Here is a 19,776-nt window from a genome sequence, read left to right as displayed (position 1 = left end):
AGTATGACTTCCAGGCTTTGGGATTATTGGCCTGAGCTAAGACTGAATGAAAAATAGATCATTTCAATCAACTTCATTTCATTAAGGATTTTACTTTGGTTGTTTTCCTTGTCTTTAAAAGAAAGATTTTTGAGGTGCTTTTCCTTCCTAGTTGTGTGCCTAATGTGAATATTCCTGTTTCTAACTGCTGACGGAAAAAATGTTTAGGCTTGAAAACCAATACTTTATAAATGCTATCAAATGGTGTATTTGTATTAATCAGTATAGTAAATCAGTATCAGTTCTGACTTAATTCATGGACCCAATGAGGTTTTGAATATTTCAGTATGTTGGTTTAATATTTCTGGTCTGAGATTTGAGATTGAGTTTGGGATACTTCTGTGAATGTACTCATCCAAACTGGGCTGCCCAAAATAAGCAATCCTTTTTCAAGGTCTCCATTTGTGCTTCCTTCAAAGCACAAATACAGAACATGTAGTATTCTAAGTTCGAGGGGCTTACGAAGCGACAGAGAACAAAGGCCATGCTGCAGTTCTTTGTTTTAGTACCCAATTTAAAAACAAGTGTTTCATCAGCTGGATTTTTAATCTATTTTTGAGGGAACATGAAGGGCTTTATACTAGGAAGACAGCTCGCTGGGTGTAGTGTAACTCTCTTACAGCATGCCACGCTGCTTGCTCTAGCTTCCTCTGTTAGCCCAAAAGCCAGACCTTGTTCACTGAATTCAAGTAGTATAACTCCAAACCTTTGCATGGAAAATGTTCAGGTAGGAGTAAAGCCTCTGGAGGTACTGCCAGATACCCTCTGAATTTGATGGGAAGACTCCTGTTAATCACACTGGATGTGATTGGGTCATGTATTTAAAAGTGGAATTAAAGGAGTGGAACCTCAAACACGGTGGCACAACATAAAGTGTTGTCTAGTGGGGTGCCAGGTTTAGGCCACATGTTAGCAGGCAATGCCTATTTGGTATTTTATGTTGTGTAAATGGTGCGGTTGGTCTCCTTGAATTCACTGTCAAGGTTCTAAAGCAAATTATTAAGGGGGATGGAAATTAAAGCCATTGTTTTACTCTGCTCAAGTGAATGATTTCCAGCTCCATGCAGTCAGAGGAGGAAGAGCCTCACATGTTTCCTTTACATGTGATGGATTTTATTTTGTTTTGTTCCTGAATTTATTTTAGGAGAATTACTGCACTATGTTTAAATATCAGTATATATGTGTATTCTGTCATTTTTAAGCCAAAGAAGGAAATTTCATACCTTTATGTTTATTAGATTATGTGCTTTTAAATTCCTTTTTTGTGTGTCTGAAAATGCTTCATTTTGTTTGGGCTAAAAATGGCCAAAACTGCACTGGCAAAGTGATGCTTTTATTAGTTAGGGGTGTAAATCAAAAATGGATATGTTTCACTTTAGATAGAACCTTCTTCATGTCCCTTTAACAACTGCGTGCCCTCCCTAGACTTACAGACCTTTAAGTAATTAACAGTCAGGTTTACCTTTATCCCTTGACTTGAATTTCTTCCACTGATGTGAACTAGCAGTGAGTTGAAGGGCTGGGTTTTCTGCTGTTTAGGCAGCTGGAAGGGAGAGCAGGGCTCTAACTAGAAACAAGATATTTCTCATCTTCACCTCTTTCCATTTTCATACCAGTGGGGCTTTTCTTTCCAGTTTTGCAGTTTGCAAATTGGTTTTGCCATGGTCCATTGACTTGAGGGCTTTTGTAAGAGTGTGGTAGAATAGCAAAGGGATTCTTACTGTCGTGTTTAATAAAGATGAATCAGATGTGCATCACATGGCTTGTTTTCCAGGTGACCGGAGAAACTCCAGCTTTTCTGCTTATGTTTGGTCCCTTATATTTTGTAGGAAAAAAAATTCCTCACTTCTGGTATTGTATGTCTTTCTGCATAGGTATTTGGGGGTTTTAAAGCCTGTAGCTTCAGTAGGGTCCAAAAGGGTGCAGGAAACCCTTTTCCTATTTCCAGCTCAGTGCCATGAATAAAGGCTGTTTTATCCCTTTTCCTCTAGACTACTTGATAGATTTCATCAAGTGACTGTTAGGTTACTTGCTGGATCTCATGTGCCTCTGTTGTTTCTGTGTGAGGACCCACATTTATTTTTGATGTGTAGGGCTTATGTTCACAAAGGCTTTCACTGTGTTCCTAACTGCCAGGAAAAGTTCAAACTGTAAAGGTGTAGAAAGCACAGGAGAAACGAGTGCCTGTCCTGCTGCTGGTTAGTTGCAAATTCTGCTTATTGTTATTGTAGCTTTTGATTTACTGTGGTTGAAATGATATGGCAGGAAAAGCCTTTCCTCACATTTGTGACATACTCTGTATTTATACCATGTTTAATGTGTATCGCCCCTATCGCAGTGTTGTCTGGTTGTAATTCATTTGAATCACGGAGTCAGTTTGCTGAGCAGGTTTTCTGGCTGACCTCTTCAGGCTGCTCAGATGACACAGAGGCCAGAAGGAATGGGACAGGCCTTGCCAGCAGAGAATGCCCCATGCAAGGTGGCATGTAACTAATGTTTCTGCTTCTTTGTTGTCCTTTCTGTCTCCTTCCTTCCCTGCTGTGCTGAGAATCTCAGCTCAGGGAAGAGAGAGGAAACGAGAGCCTTGTGTTGCAGCTTTCTAGCTGCTCATAGCAATTCCTGTTGTTCTCTGCCTTTTGGGGGTCAGAGGAATAGGTACTAGATTGTTACTTTAAGACTTCCCTTTGGGTTCCCCTTTCTTCATCAAAATTTCCTAGAACTCACTAAAGCAAAGATGAAAAGCAGATGGTAGCTTGAATTTCCCAGGGTGCCCAAAGGAATTAGTTGTCCTCCTTTCTCATCCCTTACTAGAATGACACTCCTTGTTCTGGCAGTTGTAGATGGTGGCTTCTTCACATGGAATAGCATACCTGCTAGCTCTGGAACAGAGGGCAAAAAGAGGAGTATGCCTGCTTCAAGGGTTTGGATAAGCATTGCCTGAAAGGGAGATTGAAAACCAGTATAAGTAATACTCTGCTGTTCATTAAGAAAATGAGTCTGAACAGTCATGAAAGGCTGGCTCTTCCATACTCCCCTACTTCCAAGTCCACCAGAAAAGTTTGGCTAACTCGGTTCTTGAAGGAAGGCTGTAGACAAAGTTTTCACTTCAAATACGGATTTTAGATGTGTTCATCCTTCCTGTGATTCATTCAGCTTAATACTAAGAGAGAAGAGATCATCAAAGGAGGAGTGAAGGTTCCGTTTTCCGGTGCGTGAGAGATTGCAAATCTGACGATGTGATCAGAAGCATGTGGTGGATATGACAGGAAAGAACTAGCACCTTGATGTCGTTAGTCTGAGTAAGCCGATGTCTCTCTCTTTATGCCCTAAGAAAATGTCATTCGCATTTCCCTTTTAACTAACAGAAACTAATTAGCCAGGACCAGCATTGTCAAGTGGGTACATAAAATGACGTGTAGATGTTAACTCAAATTACAATCCGGATGTGAGCTTTATATCAACAAAGGACATCCTCTTAACACATCATCACTTCCTAAACAAAAAAAAAGCAGTCTTTATGTACTGCGTGTGTGTACAAGAGCTAATTAACAGTAAACCCTATGTAATGCAGGCAAATTCTTTCATAGCTGTTTTGTACCCTTGCACAGTATGACTTCAATAGAATTTCACAGCAGCTCTGAGTGGATGATGGGGAAGGGAAACCACCTCTAATAAACTGCTTATGTTCATTGCTTTTATGGCACTCTGTTCTATTGCTTGGAGGAAAGTGTTCCATATGCTCTGTATTTTTATAGATACAATTATGGTCATTCTGGAGGGGAAGAAGAAGAGAATCTCTCTATAAAGTAAGAGGAAAAATAGGATCTAAGTCTAAACTAAGCTACGTTACTTGATTGGTAAAAGATGCAACTCTTTAGCAACACAATATGGAGCTTTCTGATGCTGTATTAGAACTGAGCAGTGGAAGAAAGAGGTTTATTTTAATTAAGACTAGAAAACCAGGCAGTTTCTGATCCTGCCTCTGTGGGCTGGATAGAGCTTACACTTCATCTGTTTAGGGCATGCTGATAGAAAAATTCCTGTTCTATGTGAGAACTTGCTGCTTCTGAACTGGTTCTCAAACAGACCTTTGCTGTGGGCGCTTTTGTTGTCACAGCGTTTCACTGCCTGGAGCTTTAGGAAGAATACACTTAGAGTCGTAATTGCAGTGATTTCTTGGTCTCTCCCACTTTTCACAACTCCCTCTTAGTGAGACGGGTCTCCTTAGGAAAGGGACTAGATAAGGTTTTCCTTCTTTTCTGCTGTACAGATCTGGCCACAAATAAAAAAGTTCTCATTGTATTAAAACTTCTGTTCGGAAAGATTTGTGTGGGATCTCTGAGGGTTTCCACTTCATCTGCTTTACTCAGCAGGGCTGGCTGGTGTGGTCTCATAGTATGGAAGGACTTGGTAGATTCTGCTGGTATAAAGAGAAATAAACTGTTAAGGTTGGAAGACTGAAAGAATTAGAAGCAGTTGACATGCAAGAGCTTTTTAAAATCTGGTTTGTGGCTTCAGTAGTTGGCGGATCTTGTTGAGTGTGCAAAGGATAGAATAAGGCCAGAAATCTGGTTTTTTCTAGTAGTTTGTTACACAAAGAGTGAAATATGAGCAAAATACTCCTGCAGTATATTGAGATTGTTGATACTTATAGACCAGTTTCTCAGCAGAGTTTGATGGGTTAAGGCTCATGATCGTGCAATGGTGCTTATGAAACAGAGAAATGCATGTCTTCTTGTGGATATAGGTGTGGCAGTCGTTACTGTCTCATTCATTACATCCCAACCCTGTGCCTTTTTCAGCCACTGAGCTCTGAAAAGACATTAGCACCCAGTCTCACAAAGCAGGCGAGCAGGTTTCTTGCAGAAAAGGTGCAGGGACTTCCTGCATTTGGTTGGCTTATCATGAATTTCGTAGTATCTCTGTCATCCAGAACTTCATGCCAAGTGTTGATGAAGTCCTGCCTCTCTGTGGCTTGAGTATAAGGTCCAACTTGATGAGCTGTATGCATAGAGTTCAGACCCACTTGAACAGCAAGCTTCTCAGTGTTAGGAAACATGTCATGGAAAATATACAGCATGTACTAAACACCATATTTACCAAGCACTGGAATTGCAAAATAGATTTTCAGATACGTTTAGAATAAGAAAACTATTTGTTCAGAAAACTGAGTAAATTATTTGTGCTGTAACAATGAGCAGAAAAAATAAGTGATTAAGCCAGATGTGGTAGGTCACTGCTGAAGGACAAGAAGCATTAGGAAATGCAGTTTGAAAATGGACTATTAGAATGGAAAGCAACACAGAGCCCTATTGCAGAGATCACTGCTTTTATTGCTCATCAGGCTTTATAAGCTTTGCGTTGTGTGTCTGTACTGGTTTAGCTACGCAAGTGGTATATCATGCAGAAATAAGATGAAGAAGTGACCTTATTATAGAGCAACAGTATATATCTCATCACTCTCCAATGGGTTTCTTTTATGGCTTGAAATGAGGATTTACTTTAGATTTAATGTTGTTATAAATTAATTATCTGTTATTAAAAATACATTAGCAGAGCTTTAGAAATATGTAAGAAGTAGTGTTGTTTAAACCTCAGTGAATGATTCCTTAATAATTCATTAATATTTAACATACAGTAAATCAGAACTAAAGCTTGCAGCCTTACTTCAGTCTACCTGTGTTAATGCAGGATTTGTCACTCTTTTGTATGTAGACAGTGGGCGTGACAAATGTATATGAGTCGAGCCAAGACTTAATTCTCTGTGTTCTGGCTTACCCACCGTGACATGTCAGATAATAAAGGAGCTGCAATTCTTGCACAAAATGGGAAGTTCTTGGTTGGGGTTCTTTAGAACAGTACACAGGTAGTGGTGTGCTTGTGTTGTGTGCATGCAGTCAAACCTGCTTAATGAGATCTCTTTAGATCAAAGTTAGTATGTCAAGCCATGTAATTGACCACATTTGGGGTTGGGATAGATTTCTTCTTTTCTGATCTCTAGGAAGTGATCTTGCAAGCATATTCCCTCATGCATACTTTTCCATTGCCTATTTAACACCAGTTAAAAATTTGCTGGAATGACTTGATGCTGATGAGAATTTGTACTTGAACTCTGCAATTGCCATCACCTTTTTTGTTTTACACACAAAAGTGTGTGTTCTACTTATCAGTTAATTTGGAACAGTTCTACCAGCATTAGATTAAAAAGAGCAGATAACTTCTTACTGCTGATAATACAGTTCACAGGGGGTCTTTTCATTTGTTTTTTTGCAGAAATTGAAATACCAGCTTTGAATTTGATAAGACAGGGTCCAGTTTTACCAGTGTGTAGCCTGCAAGCACAAGGGTAAATTTGTAAAACAAGCTATAGGTCTGAAGTCCTTTGGTGCCACATATAGGAAGTTGTACTGCAGCAGTTACCAAAGGTGGAAGCATTGCCACTAATAGCAGAAACCATGCAGGAGTACAGTATTAGTAAATTGAGCCATCAGACCAAATTACTTTATCTTACTATAATTTTTTCGTGTCACGCTGTAAAGTGAAGTAACAGGGTAGGAAAATGTCATGTAAATTTTCTGTGCCTTTGGGCTTTTTGTATGAAGGCTTTCAAATGACTACATTCAAATTGTAGTGAGAAAGGGGGTGTAATACTAAACTCATTTCCCATTCAATGCCCTCTCTCTGTTAGTTCAGCTTACTTTGCATCTCTTTTCTGTAAAATAGAGGTATTTTGCCTCTTCTCTACCTCATTGTAATGGTAGTAGAGGTGGACAAGAATGTAGACCCTGTATCTTCAGAAAGACTGTTTCCTCAGGACCATATGTTAAACAGGCTTTAGGGAAGAGCAATAATTAAAGCTCTGCACATTGTGCCTTGTAGTGAAAAAGTTTGAGACCTCAAACAGCTAAAGCTTATTTTGGCTGAAGCTTAAAGTGTGGAGCCTGACTGTCATCTAAAAGTAGATAGATAAGGAACAAAAGTTTGCTTAAAGATGGTACTGGTCTAGCAGACTGAACAGGAGGATTCTGTGTGAGCTAGTGAAACGGGTCAAATCTGAGGGAAGACACATGCAAAGCCACAAAATGCGAGTGCAATATCTAATGAGGATTATTAATGCCTGGAATGATTTTTCCTGCTGATGTTCCTTTCTGCAGCACTAGACTTGTAAAATCAAGACTGGAACTTTCTCTTGCAAGCATGATGAGTCTGAGCCAAGCCGTAGGCTGTGTTGTAGGGATACTCAGGCCAGAGGATTTCGCTGGTTCCGTGAGTCGTTTACAGTGTGTGACATAGCACTTTTGTGCGTGAGATAGATGATAGTTTCCACCTACAGTCAGCTCTTGGCTCATGCTATAAGATCAGGACCCAGAGTTCCTCATTTGAATTTTGATTCCTAGTACAGAGTCAGACACAGACAAACTGGGCTTTAGTTTCTTTCAGCTTTGGTGAGGCATAAAGTAAGAGTTCCACATGACTTTCCTCAAGGCTTCTGTTATGCTGGCTTATCCTTGTTGGTTAGCAGTTAGAATTCTAAGTTTTCAGACTGCCCTTCGCTACAAGAGAGGAGAAACTCTTTCAGATCTTACCTGTTTGACTGAACTCTCTTGCACTGTGCTCATATTCACTTGAATGAGATTTCTTTTGAGTAAATATTTTTGTGTGTGTTAGTGGTTTATCATTTTTATTTGATGTCCTACAAGTGAAGGAAAATTGTTTCCCATTCCTGTATTTCTTCACTAATTACATAAATTTGAAGGTCAAATTTGTCCATCTCTATAGGGTTCTCTAAGCCTTAGATACTAGTGAAGTACTTAAGCATCTTGTATTGTTTTGCAGTGCAGATTCTTCCTTTTCTTGTCGTTTCTTTCTCTCCTTCTTATTGTCCCTTGCTTCCTTTCCAGGAAGATGCTTTGGTGGAGCCATGTCTTTGGTCCTGTGAAGTTTTAGAAGTTGTGGTATCTAGATACTGGTTTTGTTTGATTGTTACCTTTGAAAGTGAAGGTTTCTGTAGTGAGGACAGTACTTTTGTCGTAAAACTTCACCTTTTTTTCAATTTGATGTAAAGTTCTGATGACAACATCTTCCCGCAGTGGTGAACAAGCTCTTTTGCAGACACACTGGCTGTTTAATAATGAAGATAATGCAAGTAATTTCTGTAGTTATCTGAGGTTGAGCAGATGCTCAAACAGGCAAGGAAAGAATGAGGGTAATGTGAAAACTGGGTGCTGGCTAGTTCTGATTGAGCTTTTCATTGGCAGAGAGTTGTGAGGAGCTTACTGTGTATTTGTCTGTTCTGATACATCTCTCTACAGTTTGCAATAGCTTATCCTGAAGAGTTGGGATGTTTATGCATAAATTTGAGAACAGATTCACCCTTATCATCAGGACAAAGGCCAGCCTTTGGTTAAACACGATCCAGGCATGATATAATCCCCCATTTGTAAATTAGATGAAGTTTTTGTGGTAGTAGTTGCAAGACAATTGTCTGAAATGCAAATGACTAAGAAGTGTGAACCATTTCTTCAGGTGATTTGTCTTAGACTCCCAATACCCTGCCTATGACATAGTCTGTCCACTAAAAATGCAGGCCACCAAAGCAATGCACCAAGATGTTCCTTGCCTCTTAAAATGCTTGCTTGGTTTTTCGTTACATGTTTGTAATTTTACTCACTGTTCCAATTTAACTCACAGCTGTCTACTTGTAGTAAACCTAATGATGTTTAGATACTTTACTGAGATTAAGTAGCACAGGTAATTCTTAGGAGGCACAGAATCTGTGAAGCAACATTGGTGTAAAGAAGAAGTGACAGTGGAAAATTAGAAGCAAACAAAAGGATAGAGAATGTGGTTTTAATTAGTTGTTACCATTTGTTTTGCTCCAGATAAACAAACCTGGTTAGAACCTGGAGGCTTGATGTCAGTATTGCTGATTATAGTCTTAGAGGTCATGCTGAAGAGGAGATGAGACATTGCAATCCCTACTCTTGGCAATATAGCATGTTAATCTGCAAATTAATCTGAACATAGTCCTAGGAGCATGCACCATGATACAGAATCCTGCAGGCTGGTTGGTGAGAAGCAGACAGCGATGCCGTGGTAGACTGGAGGGAAGAGGACTAATTCTGGTTGGGCATTTCACCAGTTTGGCAGTGGTCAGACTGGTCTCTTCTATATTTCCAGCAGACTTGAACAGCCCATGGCGTATTTGCAGTTTATTTCAATGGGCTGTATCAGTGAGCATTACTTTGTTTAAGTGAATAGCCTTCCTGAAAGAAAATATCTATATTTGCAATATTACCTCTTTCCTTGCCCAGAATAGTCTGATGCAGGGAAAAGGAAAAACAAGTAGAAAGTACTCCTGCATTAAAAATGGGCCACTAGCTGTTAATATGCATAGTCACAATCACAGTGAGGATAATAGACAAAGAACAGATTGAAGGGATAGTGATCTAGCTTTATAATAGTCCCATCTCCTGTAGATATGTCTTTCCCTCCTTCGTGGCAGCAATATCCTCTGCATGTAAATGACGTGGATGCAGTTCAGTGCTGTCTCACCACTGCAGCTTTGCATGAACTCTCTTGCTTTGATTTCCTGGATCAACCAGTGGCTCAGGCTCCAAATTCCAAACTTCGGGATGTTTGAGTCACCTTTTAATCAAGGGATTTTTAAAATAAGGAGCTCTTTTCATTTTCAGGAAAATTCTAGTGAGAAAAAGGCAATTACTAAGAAAGCAAGCCAAAACTATAGCTGTAGCAGTATGGTAGTGCGTATTCTAGCTGGTTTCATCAGCTTTTTCATGCTGCCTTCTGATAGAGGCAGGAAAAAAAGATGTCTGAGCCTTCTCTCCTCTGTTTTTCTTGAGCCCTAATGAGCTTCAGAAGCTGTGAAACATGAAAGCACAAGAAGTCAGCAGGGCTCACTGTCTGCCCGCAAGGTTGGTGCTTAGGTCTGGAGGTTTGGTGGGATGGAGAGAAGGAAGGGGGTTGTGGCTGAAAGAGAAAGAAGAGGTTTTAAAGCTGGACCACCATTTCCCCAGATGCTCAGCCTGCTCTGTTCTGGGAGTTGAGCAGCTATTGGGAGAGGAGGATGTAAGATGCATAGAAAAAGCGGTATCTGCAATAAATTCTGGAATGTTCTTTCATACTGAAATTTGGGAGAAGGAAGAGCTGTTTTACTAAGTTATCATTTGCCTTTATGTGGGCCATACTGTACTGCAAAATAATCATCATGAAACAGCTGTTACGGAGTCTAGGTTACTCTGAGCAAGTATCCTCACCATGGACACAAGCTGTTTTTCTAATCAAGTCACATCTGTGACTATCAAGATGATAGGAGGTTGCTGTTGTACATAGACACAAAAAAAAATCCTCAGCAGAGCTGAGAGTAGAAGATAAGGATAATATTCACAAAGACTGGTTTGCCTTGGCTCACTTTCAGCCAGTGAAGTGAAATAGATTCCTTTGGGTGGCTGTGGATACAGAGGAGAGGAGTAAAAGTGGGCAGATTCAGGACTTCTAAGTTGAACTTTTCTGAATGGCCTCTGGGGAAATGGTGGTAGCGGGATAATGATTAGAACAAAGAGGAGTTGCAAGATACACCAGAATTTCTCTCTGTTCCACTTGGTAACATTAGAACTACTGGGAGATAACTGATAAGCTAGGGACACAGAAGAATTTTGAGGCATATTATTGTAGGGGAGATGATCCTGTATAAGCTTTGTGTCAGAAGGAAAACCTCAGTTTCATGTGAATTTTTTCCCCATAATCAAATGGGATTTTATAATGATTGGTATAATGTGTGTATAGACATTTAGACAGAATTCTATCCTTGTAATAGAATAGTGATAAACCCGAAAGCAGTATCAGGCACACTCAGAAATTCCTTCTACCCCACTATTTACCTACCATTGCTTTTCTTTGACATTTATGAGCGCTGACTGCATTTATTCCCTACTATGCTCCACAAAGATAAATTCTGCATATTTAGACCTCAAATGAGGAGTAGCTAAAAGATACGTTGAAGTTAACAGCATCATGGCCATTACTAGTATTCCAATCAATGTCTCAAATGCTATATTTATATATACATTTATACCAGTGCAGAACGAAGTGTTACTATTTGGATTTAGGCTCTGAAGGAAAAAATGTTAATCAGATGTGTGTATACATGAATGTTTGTAATACATGCAGGATATACGGGGGCATATTTCCAAACACGTTCTCCCACGAATCCTCCACGCATTCTAACTTTAGTCTCAAACATAGGTCCAAAAGATGCTTTAATACCACCACTTGTTAAAAAAAAACCCAGCTGCAACCCATGTAAGCTCTACATTTACCACAAAACAAATGATTGTATATGACCAGAAAGTTGAAGATTGGGAACACAGTGTGACAGTTCTGTTCTCATCAGTTTATCATGTCCCATCTTTGTTTTGATGATGTTTGTGGGGTTGTTTTTCTTTCTGCCAATGTCCAGTGCTGAACCTTAGCCTGACTGCTCACGCATGTGAACAGGGTTGTTGTCCTTGGTGAGGTGGCTCATGGGAGTCTAGATGCAGAGCTGGTCCAGAAGTGGTCCAACAGAAATTAGGGTTCTCATGAAAGAGAAGCATAAAGTCATTAGACATCAGGAGGAGGAAATCCAGGACAGAATCTGAGTTGATCACCAAATGAAGGGTCCCTAATGTGAAATACTCCTGAAGCTCCTGGGTATTTGGTATGTTGAACTGCTCAATTTCAGCAAACACTTAACTGGAACGCAAATGAATGACAAGCACTTTCCACCAGTGGAATTTGGAAAGTGTTTGTTAAAAATAGCAGAAGGAAGAGCACAGTTATTCTAACAGGTTTCCTCCTGTTGTTTAAAATACTCCCAAACATCCCTTCCTGTTCTCTAGCCTTTGTGTTATGAATTATTAGTCTGAAGTGAATTTCCCTCCATGTCCTGTACCAAATATTGGCTACCAAGAATTTTAGAGAACAAAGTCGTGAATGTCTAATTCATCATGAATGGGTGTCCTCGGAGATCTGATTGTTTTTCCAAACATACTGCTATCTACATAATTGTTAGTTAACTGTAAAGAAAAACCGTCATGCATTAGTCTGAATCAAGCTGCCACCTGAAATGTCAGTGAATGCCTGTTAATGCAATATTCACTCAGGTGTACAGTCACTGGTGGAGCACAGCTGGGGAGGGAGAAGAGGATGTGTTTGAAATAGTTTCTGTGCCATTACGACTCGAGATCAGCCTTCTGCTTGAGAAGATGTGCAGAATGGAGGGTGAAGGTAATTGTCCTGCCAATGTCTGCTAGAACATATAATAGAAACCAAAATGTAGCAGTGAAGAAAATGTTATAAAAATCTGCCCTGAACACCTGCTGCAGAGTGAAGGAATGTTCCTACTTGGTTTCGGTAGCCAATTTTGTGCTAGGGTTTGTATTCTCCGTGTGATCCAGCTCCCACTGAATGTTTTGGCTCCCTACTCATTTAAAATGGGCACTACCTTGTATTTCTCCAGCTCCTCGAGCGATGTAACACACTGTCCCAGACTGTGCTGCTCTGTGGTACTTTGGGATTTGACAGTTAATGAATAGAAAGCAGTGCCACCAGACAAAGTAGTCTCTCAGCATATAATATCATAATGTGCTTTATGTTTCTATTTGAGAAAAGCAGGTTTTCTTATTAATAATTTTATGTACACAGACATAATCCTGGAGCCAGTTCACTGCAGCTGGTTGCTGAGAAGCAGACTGACTTTATTGCTTCTAACAGGAATGCTTTATGCAGAGAGAAACTCTTTGAGCTAATGTTGATGCGTTTAGTTTCAGAGCAGTCCATCAGCACCCATGATCATTGCAGATCTAGTTGTCTTTATTTAAAGCAAAATGCTGCCCTTCCCAAAGAAAATGGGAAATATGACAAGTTTATGAAGAGGATTGTTCTTTTACTTGGTGAACTGGGTTCACCTGCAGGTCCAATCTAGTGCATTTAACTGCCTGTCTGTCACAAATGAATCAATCTACATTGTATTGTGCCTGACTTGGCATATTTTACAAGGAACATTAATCTGTTTGCTTAAAGCACAAGCCTCAAAACAAAGTCACTGTGCAAGTTCTTAACTGTCTTAAATATTTTGATGTATCCTAGTAGTTGCTCTCAACAGCACGTCTTGGTTAGTGGTACAGTAGAGGGGGAAAGGGTGCGCACTGTCAGTTAGAGATTGCAAGTCTCAGTTTTGCACATGTTCTTATGTGGCAAAGCTGGTGAAGAAACTTTGAGCATAAAGATAACTTGATTACAGCGATCTAGAAATGTCCTTAAATACTTACTTGAGGAAGGCTTCAATGTAGGAACCAGTGTGGGTAAGAAAAAGGCAATTTTGACTCTAGATAGTGAAAACTCTGTTGATGTTTAACTGCTGAATGGACCTAGACATTGACTGCAACATTATGGTCATTCAGCATATTGAAAAGTTGTGGCTAGAACTGCCTGCCACCAGTTTTAACGGCAGCTCATTGCCAGTACAGTGGAATGCAGTTTGCCCACATCTAGATTAAAGTCAGAATTGGTAGTAATCATGAGATCAGCTGGGAGTTAAAATTGTGTTTACACATGATAAAAACTCCTAATCTGCCTATAAGATGTTGACATTTGCCAGTGTTCGAACAGCCTCAGAGTAGGTGTATAAAGGAGGAAGGGAGCCTTGTTCTTGTAACAGAAAAATAGAAAGCAAAGCACATCTTAATGTGAATAACATTAGATGAGCTCTTCCCACCCCTGGGGAGCACCGTTTCATGAACACTCTGACAGTTGTGGTTGTAGAGCTCTGCCAGGGGAGTGCTGCACAGCAGAGAGAAGCTGTTAAAATGTACACAAATATGCTTCCCAGTCTGCTTGTTTATCTTGTATATTTTAAATACTTAGATTACTATTCCAGGATTAGCAGAATCCATTAGATCTCAAAGAGTGCAGCTTCAAAGTCGGCTGAACTCCCCACTGCTGGAAAGGATGAGGGATGCAGAACGTACGAACTGTCCATCAGGAAAAAAATCATGCTTTGATTTACAAGAAGCAGCTGCTTAGCACATATTCAAGCTCTTTTCCAACCTGGTTGATTCTATGATACATAGATAAAGGTGTGGAAGATCGAGGCAGGAACTTAAAGCCCTCAAACAACTCAGCTTCAAAGCTCAATTTATTTACTAATCATATGAGGTGGGTTAAAGCTAAATGTAGAAAAATGGGTATTCTTTCTCAGCTTTACTCCATGGACCCTCATTCTCTTTCCTTTCCCCTTCTGCTGCACTCGCCAGTCAATAGTATGAGACCATGTACTTATCTACGTCGGTAATTAGGCTTTAATACCTGGTCTCAAAGCACCATGGGAATTGCAGATTCCCTTGGAGTGGATGGAATGATACGAGCCCCTTTGTTGTGCATCCTTGTTCGTCTTGGAATACTAGCTTAGAACTTTTTTTGCCTCAACTGTGGTATGTGGGAATGGGTGTTGCATGCTTCTAGACATGAAAACACAGTACATGTTTAGACAGAAATATGTGTTACTTATTTCTCATAAGGGAATACTAGAGTCTTACTTGCAACTTTTAGCCACAGATGCACAGTTTCCTGTCCAAAAGGCAGGACTTTTCCCATATTGTGATTTTTTCCCCCTCCCACTGCCTCCCCTGCTGCACCTTCTACAGTCATTAATGGGGTATTCTGTCCTCAGCTGAGGGAAGCGGTGGGGGACAGAAAATTAATTCTGTGGGGCTGAAATATGGTTCAGGGTCATATTTCTTGGACTGCTCAGTCTATTTTGATGAGCCTGGAAGTCCAGGAACAGAGGTTGTTTTCATCCTCTGGGGTAGATTTTCAGTGTTTAAAGGGAAGTAGTGGCTCTATCAGGAGTTTCCTGTTGGGTTTGTGGTGGAGGTAAAAGAAATGTGATCTAGGATTGACTTTTGCCTGGTCATTATTTGTGCTGGACTGATACGGAACTACCTTTCTTTGCTTCGCTTTAGCCTTGCTGAGCCCTAACAGACAAATGGAGCCTCTTACTTCTAACAACATGGGGGGAAAGAGGGGAAGAGTAGTGAAACTTTTGTCTCTGCATCAACATTGCTCCTGTTAACTTACATGGAATTAGTTTTAAGAGGACAGTAGTCTGAGGTGGGCAAATTACATTCACAGAGGTGGTCCGGGACAGTACCGTAATGAAAATGTAAGTGGCTTAAGCCCTTAATGCCCTAGAGATAAGGAGATTTGTGTGTCCAGCTGTATGTGAAGCTGAACCCTTGATAGGTGCATATGCAAAAAGAAAGAAAGGATTGGATTAAAAAAACAAAATGGGAGAAAGGTTTTGTGTCTTCAGCAACATCTCTGATCAGTGCTACCTTGCAGGGATCCTCGATAAACAACCTTAATAATTAGGTAAAAGAAAGGTAACCAGCATGTAGATGATGTTCACCAGGGGATTAAGTAGAAGACACTGCAAACAGGAAAATAGCAGAGAAATGATACAGCAGAATTGACAGTAGCAGAATGAAAGGCAAATTCAGCCTAACAAATACAAGTAAAACTAACCCAAAGGTGGTAACACCTGGAAAACTGGGCTTGGAAAATAGTCCATGTGTGGTTGAAAGCAACAGTGATGCCAAAAAGCACTGAAGGCAGTGACTTTTCATTTGGTAGTGCAGCAAATAAAACACATGGTTGTTGACTTTGGGGCTTAGCTGAGTAGCAGAGTGAGGAGCAGCTGCATGGTATACAGTCACAGCATCACCCATTTAGATCTGTGATGTGTGTGATGATTGTTATGCAAGGATAGTGAACTTAGGAGTGAAGGCAACTGATCACTGTTTGAGTTGAAAACAGAACTTTTTCTGTATTTCAGTTATTTGTTTAGCATTTAAATATGGTTTTTTCTCACCTGCTGTATCATTCCTTTTACACTCCCGTTTTAATCTTGCTGAATAGTGTGTTTAAAGGGTACCTTCTGAAAATTCAGTTCTAATGCAGTTACAGCGTATTTCACGTTAATGACTAAATGCCTCTTTGGTGAAGGTTCTGAAAATGATTTGCCTTTTTTCATTTGACTACTAAAAAGATGAGGACTTTCTTTTAAAATCAGCGAGAGGATCACGATGGATCATAAAGCTTCATCTTGCACTCTATAACAGTAAAAGAGCTGCAAGGAATGTGTAACTTCATTTTATTTTCTTCACTAGATGTTATGTCTCCTTTGGAACCATTTCCTTATTATGGTCTATCATGTAAATATTGTTTGGAATGTAACTCTGTTTATTTTGACAGCTGTTATGATTGTTACTAATATGCACTTTAAAGCTGAGAGATCTCCTGTTTCGTCAGTCTGTTGTTTGGTGATGTTAGTATGATTGCTCATACAGCATTAAAAGAAAAATCCTCTGCTCAAGAGCATTAATCAGTATTAGCTCCATAGAATCTTTTGATGTCCAATGGTTTTGATAATTGCCTATTAAAGAGTTTCTTGCGTCAGCATCATGGAAAGCACATGCAAATGAAGAGCGTTGTTTTGGGTGGATATGCCAGGTCCTTTAATTAGAGCTTTGCACTCAAAATGAGCTGAGTAACCGATGTAATTAGAAGGGGTAATGTATCTTAAGGTCAAAGTAGGTGAAGGAGGAGTGTCTCTGCCTGAGGAGTAAGTGGTACAGGACTTGTATTTCCCAAACATCATAATCCGTTTCACAGCCGGACAGCGTCCGGCTTTATTTGCAGGCTTTATAGTTTCCATCATAAAGTCTTTGAACTGTAATAGGCCTTACAGCGATGTGTAAGGTTAATGTGTTTCCCCTGGGCAAACATAATAGTGGTGCTTTAATAAGTAGATGTGGGAGTATGAGGCTTTGTCTCTGTTAATGTGAAGTGAGTGACACAACAGGATTGGATCTGGAGGATGAAATATGTAACGGTCCTAATATCTAGGCTATATTTGCTGCAAGGGGGTATTTCTTTGGGTTAGCTGTAATCTGATCCTATGGACTTTAATGCCAGTTAGAGGTTGGAGCACATTAGGTGCACTCCAGAAACATATCTTCTCTTTTCTAGCTGAAATGTTTCCAGGCTGTCTGCTTTAAAGACCTTTCTGAAACAAACTGCAGTGACAAGGGACAGTTAGGACAGTTTAGAGAGGGGCTTCAAAACGGAACTCAGTGGTAAACAGACACCTTAATATAGCAAACCGAGTTAGATGGCACTGCTTCCCACTGCTCTGCTTTGTGGTAGAATGTAAAAAGAAGAATAAAGGGTCAGATAAATCAAATTACTATTTCTGTGGGAGAGTCCTTTAAAATTTCAATAGCTGTGTGGTACATTTTTATTAGTAGGCCATAACGTATCTTTCATCATCACTCAGAAATAACCAAGGAAGGCTGTTAAAGCATAGCAGTGATATTTCCACAGTCTTGACAGTAGTTAACCTGTTTCCTGTAGCTACCAGGCAGTGGTTTTGGCACCGTTTATAATCTGCAGTTGTCCTGCTGTCTGTTTTTACCTGTCTTTTAAGCTTCTTTCCAGCTGCTCTTGGAGACATTTTAAATGCTGTGTGTTTATGTTGGGATGCTGTGAAAATACCTAATGTAAGCGTCTGGGTTGGAGGCTGCTGCCCACTCTTTAGAGATGAAGCGGGGAGAAAGAAGGCTGCATCAGAGCACCTACTGCTTTGACTTCTTCAGAGGGAGCTTGCTTCTCTCCACTGACTCTGTAGGAGATCTCCACATGTGAGCACCTAAGGCAGAGTGACTCTGTGAGACATTCTTTTTGGTTTGTGCTTGTATAGTGTCTACTGTGATGCCAGCCTACTATATCTTATCACTATGGAAAAAACAAATTAGTAGTTGTAGCTCATGCTGCTCAAGAGCCCAGAAAGCTGAAAGGAGTAGGGGGTGGGGGGATCACAGGTCTTGTGCAAAAGCTGAGCTTTGCTTGGCATTGTTCACAGGAGGTTTTTGGCTCCAACACACCAGTCTTTTGCTCTTTGATTTGGCTGTGCTGAAGAGCCATAGCAAAACCAGTGGGTGCAATCGTAACTCGTGACCAAAATGTTGTGTGTAATCATAGTGAGTCCCAGGAGGGTGTGTGGTTCTAGTCATGAATTGTGTTGTTAAAATGTAAATATCCTCTACTTGAGTAAGGTATATGAACATGATGCCTCCAGATATGTCTATGAAACACCATGTTTGAAGTGGCCTCTCGCTTCTTCTGTACTCAGAAAGGAACGTGATAGTGGTAGTTTGGGTATTTTTCAGTAGTTTGTTTTCCCTTAAATCCACCAGCCCATGAATTAACCTAGATGGAGCCAAAGAGTAAGCATAGCCAAAGCTCCTGCAGGAAAACTGCAGATACCTGTACCCTCACTTTGCCATTGCAGATTTGTGTTTACCATCAAAGTGCATGTTGTCTCTCCTTGTCCACACAACTCCTCACATGTGCATGGCGGTTTGAAGAAAGTAAAACTGGTGTATTGTTTGAAGACCAGAACAGTAATACCGTATGTAAATGTGTTTCTCCTGACATCCTATTTGGACTGACTTGGAAATCCTGGTCATAAGGCAGTTACTTGGTGTTCCAAGTATTGTGGTTTATGTACCAAACCATTCTTTGGTCTCTTGCTCTACCTGAAAATAAAGTCTGTGATTCTGATTGCTAGAACCCCTCTGATCGCTGCGGGAGTTATTGGTGGCCTCTTCATCATCGTCATTCTGGGCCTGACATTTGCTGTGTACGTTCGACGCAAAAGCATTAAGAAGAAGAGAGCACTGCGGAGATTCCTGGAGACTGAGGTGAGGCTGCATTTGAAAGGATAGGTAGAGCTGTTCTGCTTCTCTATTCAAGATGCTCAGTTCTTCACGTCTGTAGGAAAACCTTTTGCTAACTTCTGCAGGACTAAACTGATGGGATGAATGAAGCTATTTGAAGATGGTAGTTTTCGGTACATACACAGATCCATGGTGTCTGAAGACCAAAAAAGATCCACATAATCACAAAGGCATATTCCACCATTTTTCTGGATTCCCATCTTGCTCTGAACTGAACTTGTATCAGTTGATGACCGGTCAGCTGAACCTGGCTCATCAGTAGATTTAGCAGCTTCTTTTCCAAGGGTCCTGCTCACACTCATCTCCACTGTAGAGCCCGGAAGCAAATGATTTATGCATCCCCAATCTGTTTGTCTAAGTATCTTTATACCTAGGTAGAATTTGTATTGCTTGCTAAATACTGTTTAGCAGTATAGAAAGCTCAACAGTGCCTTGCCAGTGTACCAGCCGCTGCTTAAGCATAGGTTATTTTAAGCATTTGGGAAGTATTTGCTTTGAAGTCCAGCTCTCAATCTCCATTTGGTCAGATAAAAGCTGCAGCTGACAGTAGTTCCTGTGGGACCAAGGCCTTCTACTGAACATGTGGGAAGTTGTTGTCTTGGCTTAGGAAATGAAGATTAAATCAGGAGAATCTAGAGACAAACACACAAGCGACTATAACTTCAGCTAAAGTCTCTGTTTCTAGCTGGAGGCTGTATCGGACCTATTCTTTCTATAGATCATTCTCCATAAAACTCTGCAAGCACATTATTAGACCCCCACAACGCTTCTCCCTGCCATACCTGTATTGGTGGATAGTGGCATGGAAGTTGTTTTCACTCTTCACAAACTGAAAATACAGACACGTGCTGCCAGTCTGTCTACTTTCTTTTACAGT

General features: G+C 40.4%; 1 protein-coding gene across 1 annotated transcript in view; it reads left to right on the top strand.

The window, feature by feature from the left end:
• Window positions 1-19,776, top strand: part of ERBB4 (erb-b2 receptor tyrosine kinase 4) — a gene marked incomplete at both ends in the record, with an annotated part of 599,510 nt that overhangs the window by 460,845 nt on the left and 118,889 nt on the right. The window contains one exon of the mRNA XM_080632110.1: window positions 18,731-18,863. Within this exon, the coding sequence (XP_080488236.1) occupies window positions 18,731-18,863 (133 nt within the window). The remainder of the gene's footprint in view (window positions 1-18,730; window positions 18,864-19,776) is intronic.

This window comes from Psittacula echo, assembly GCF_963264785.1.
Source record: "Psittacula echo genome assembly, chromosome: 20".
In the NCBI taxonomy this organism is placed as follows: Eukaryota; Metazoa; Chordata; class Aves; order Psittaciformes; family Psittacidae; genus Psittacula; species Psittacula echo.
This window is presented reverse-complemented; position numbering and strand designations above follow the sequence as displayed.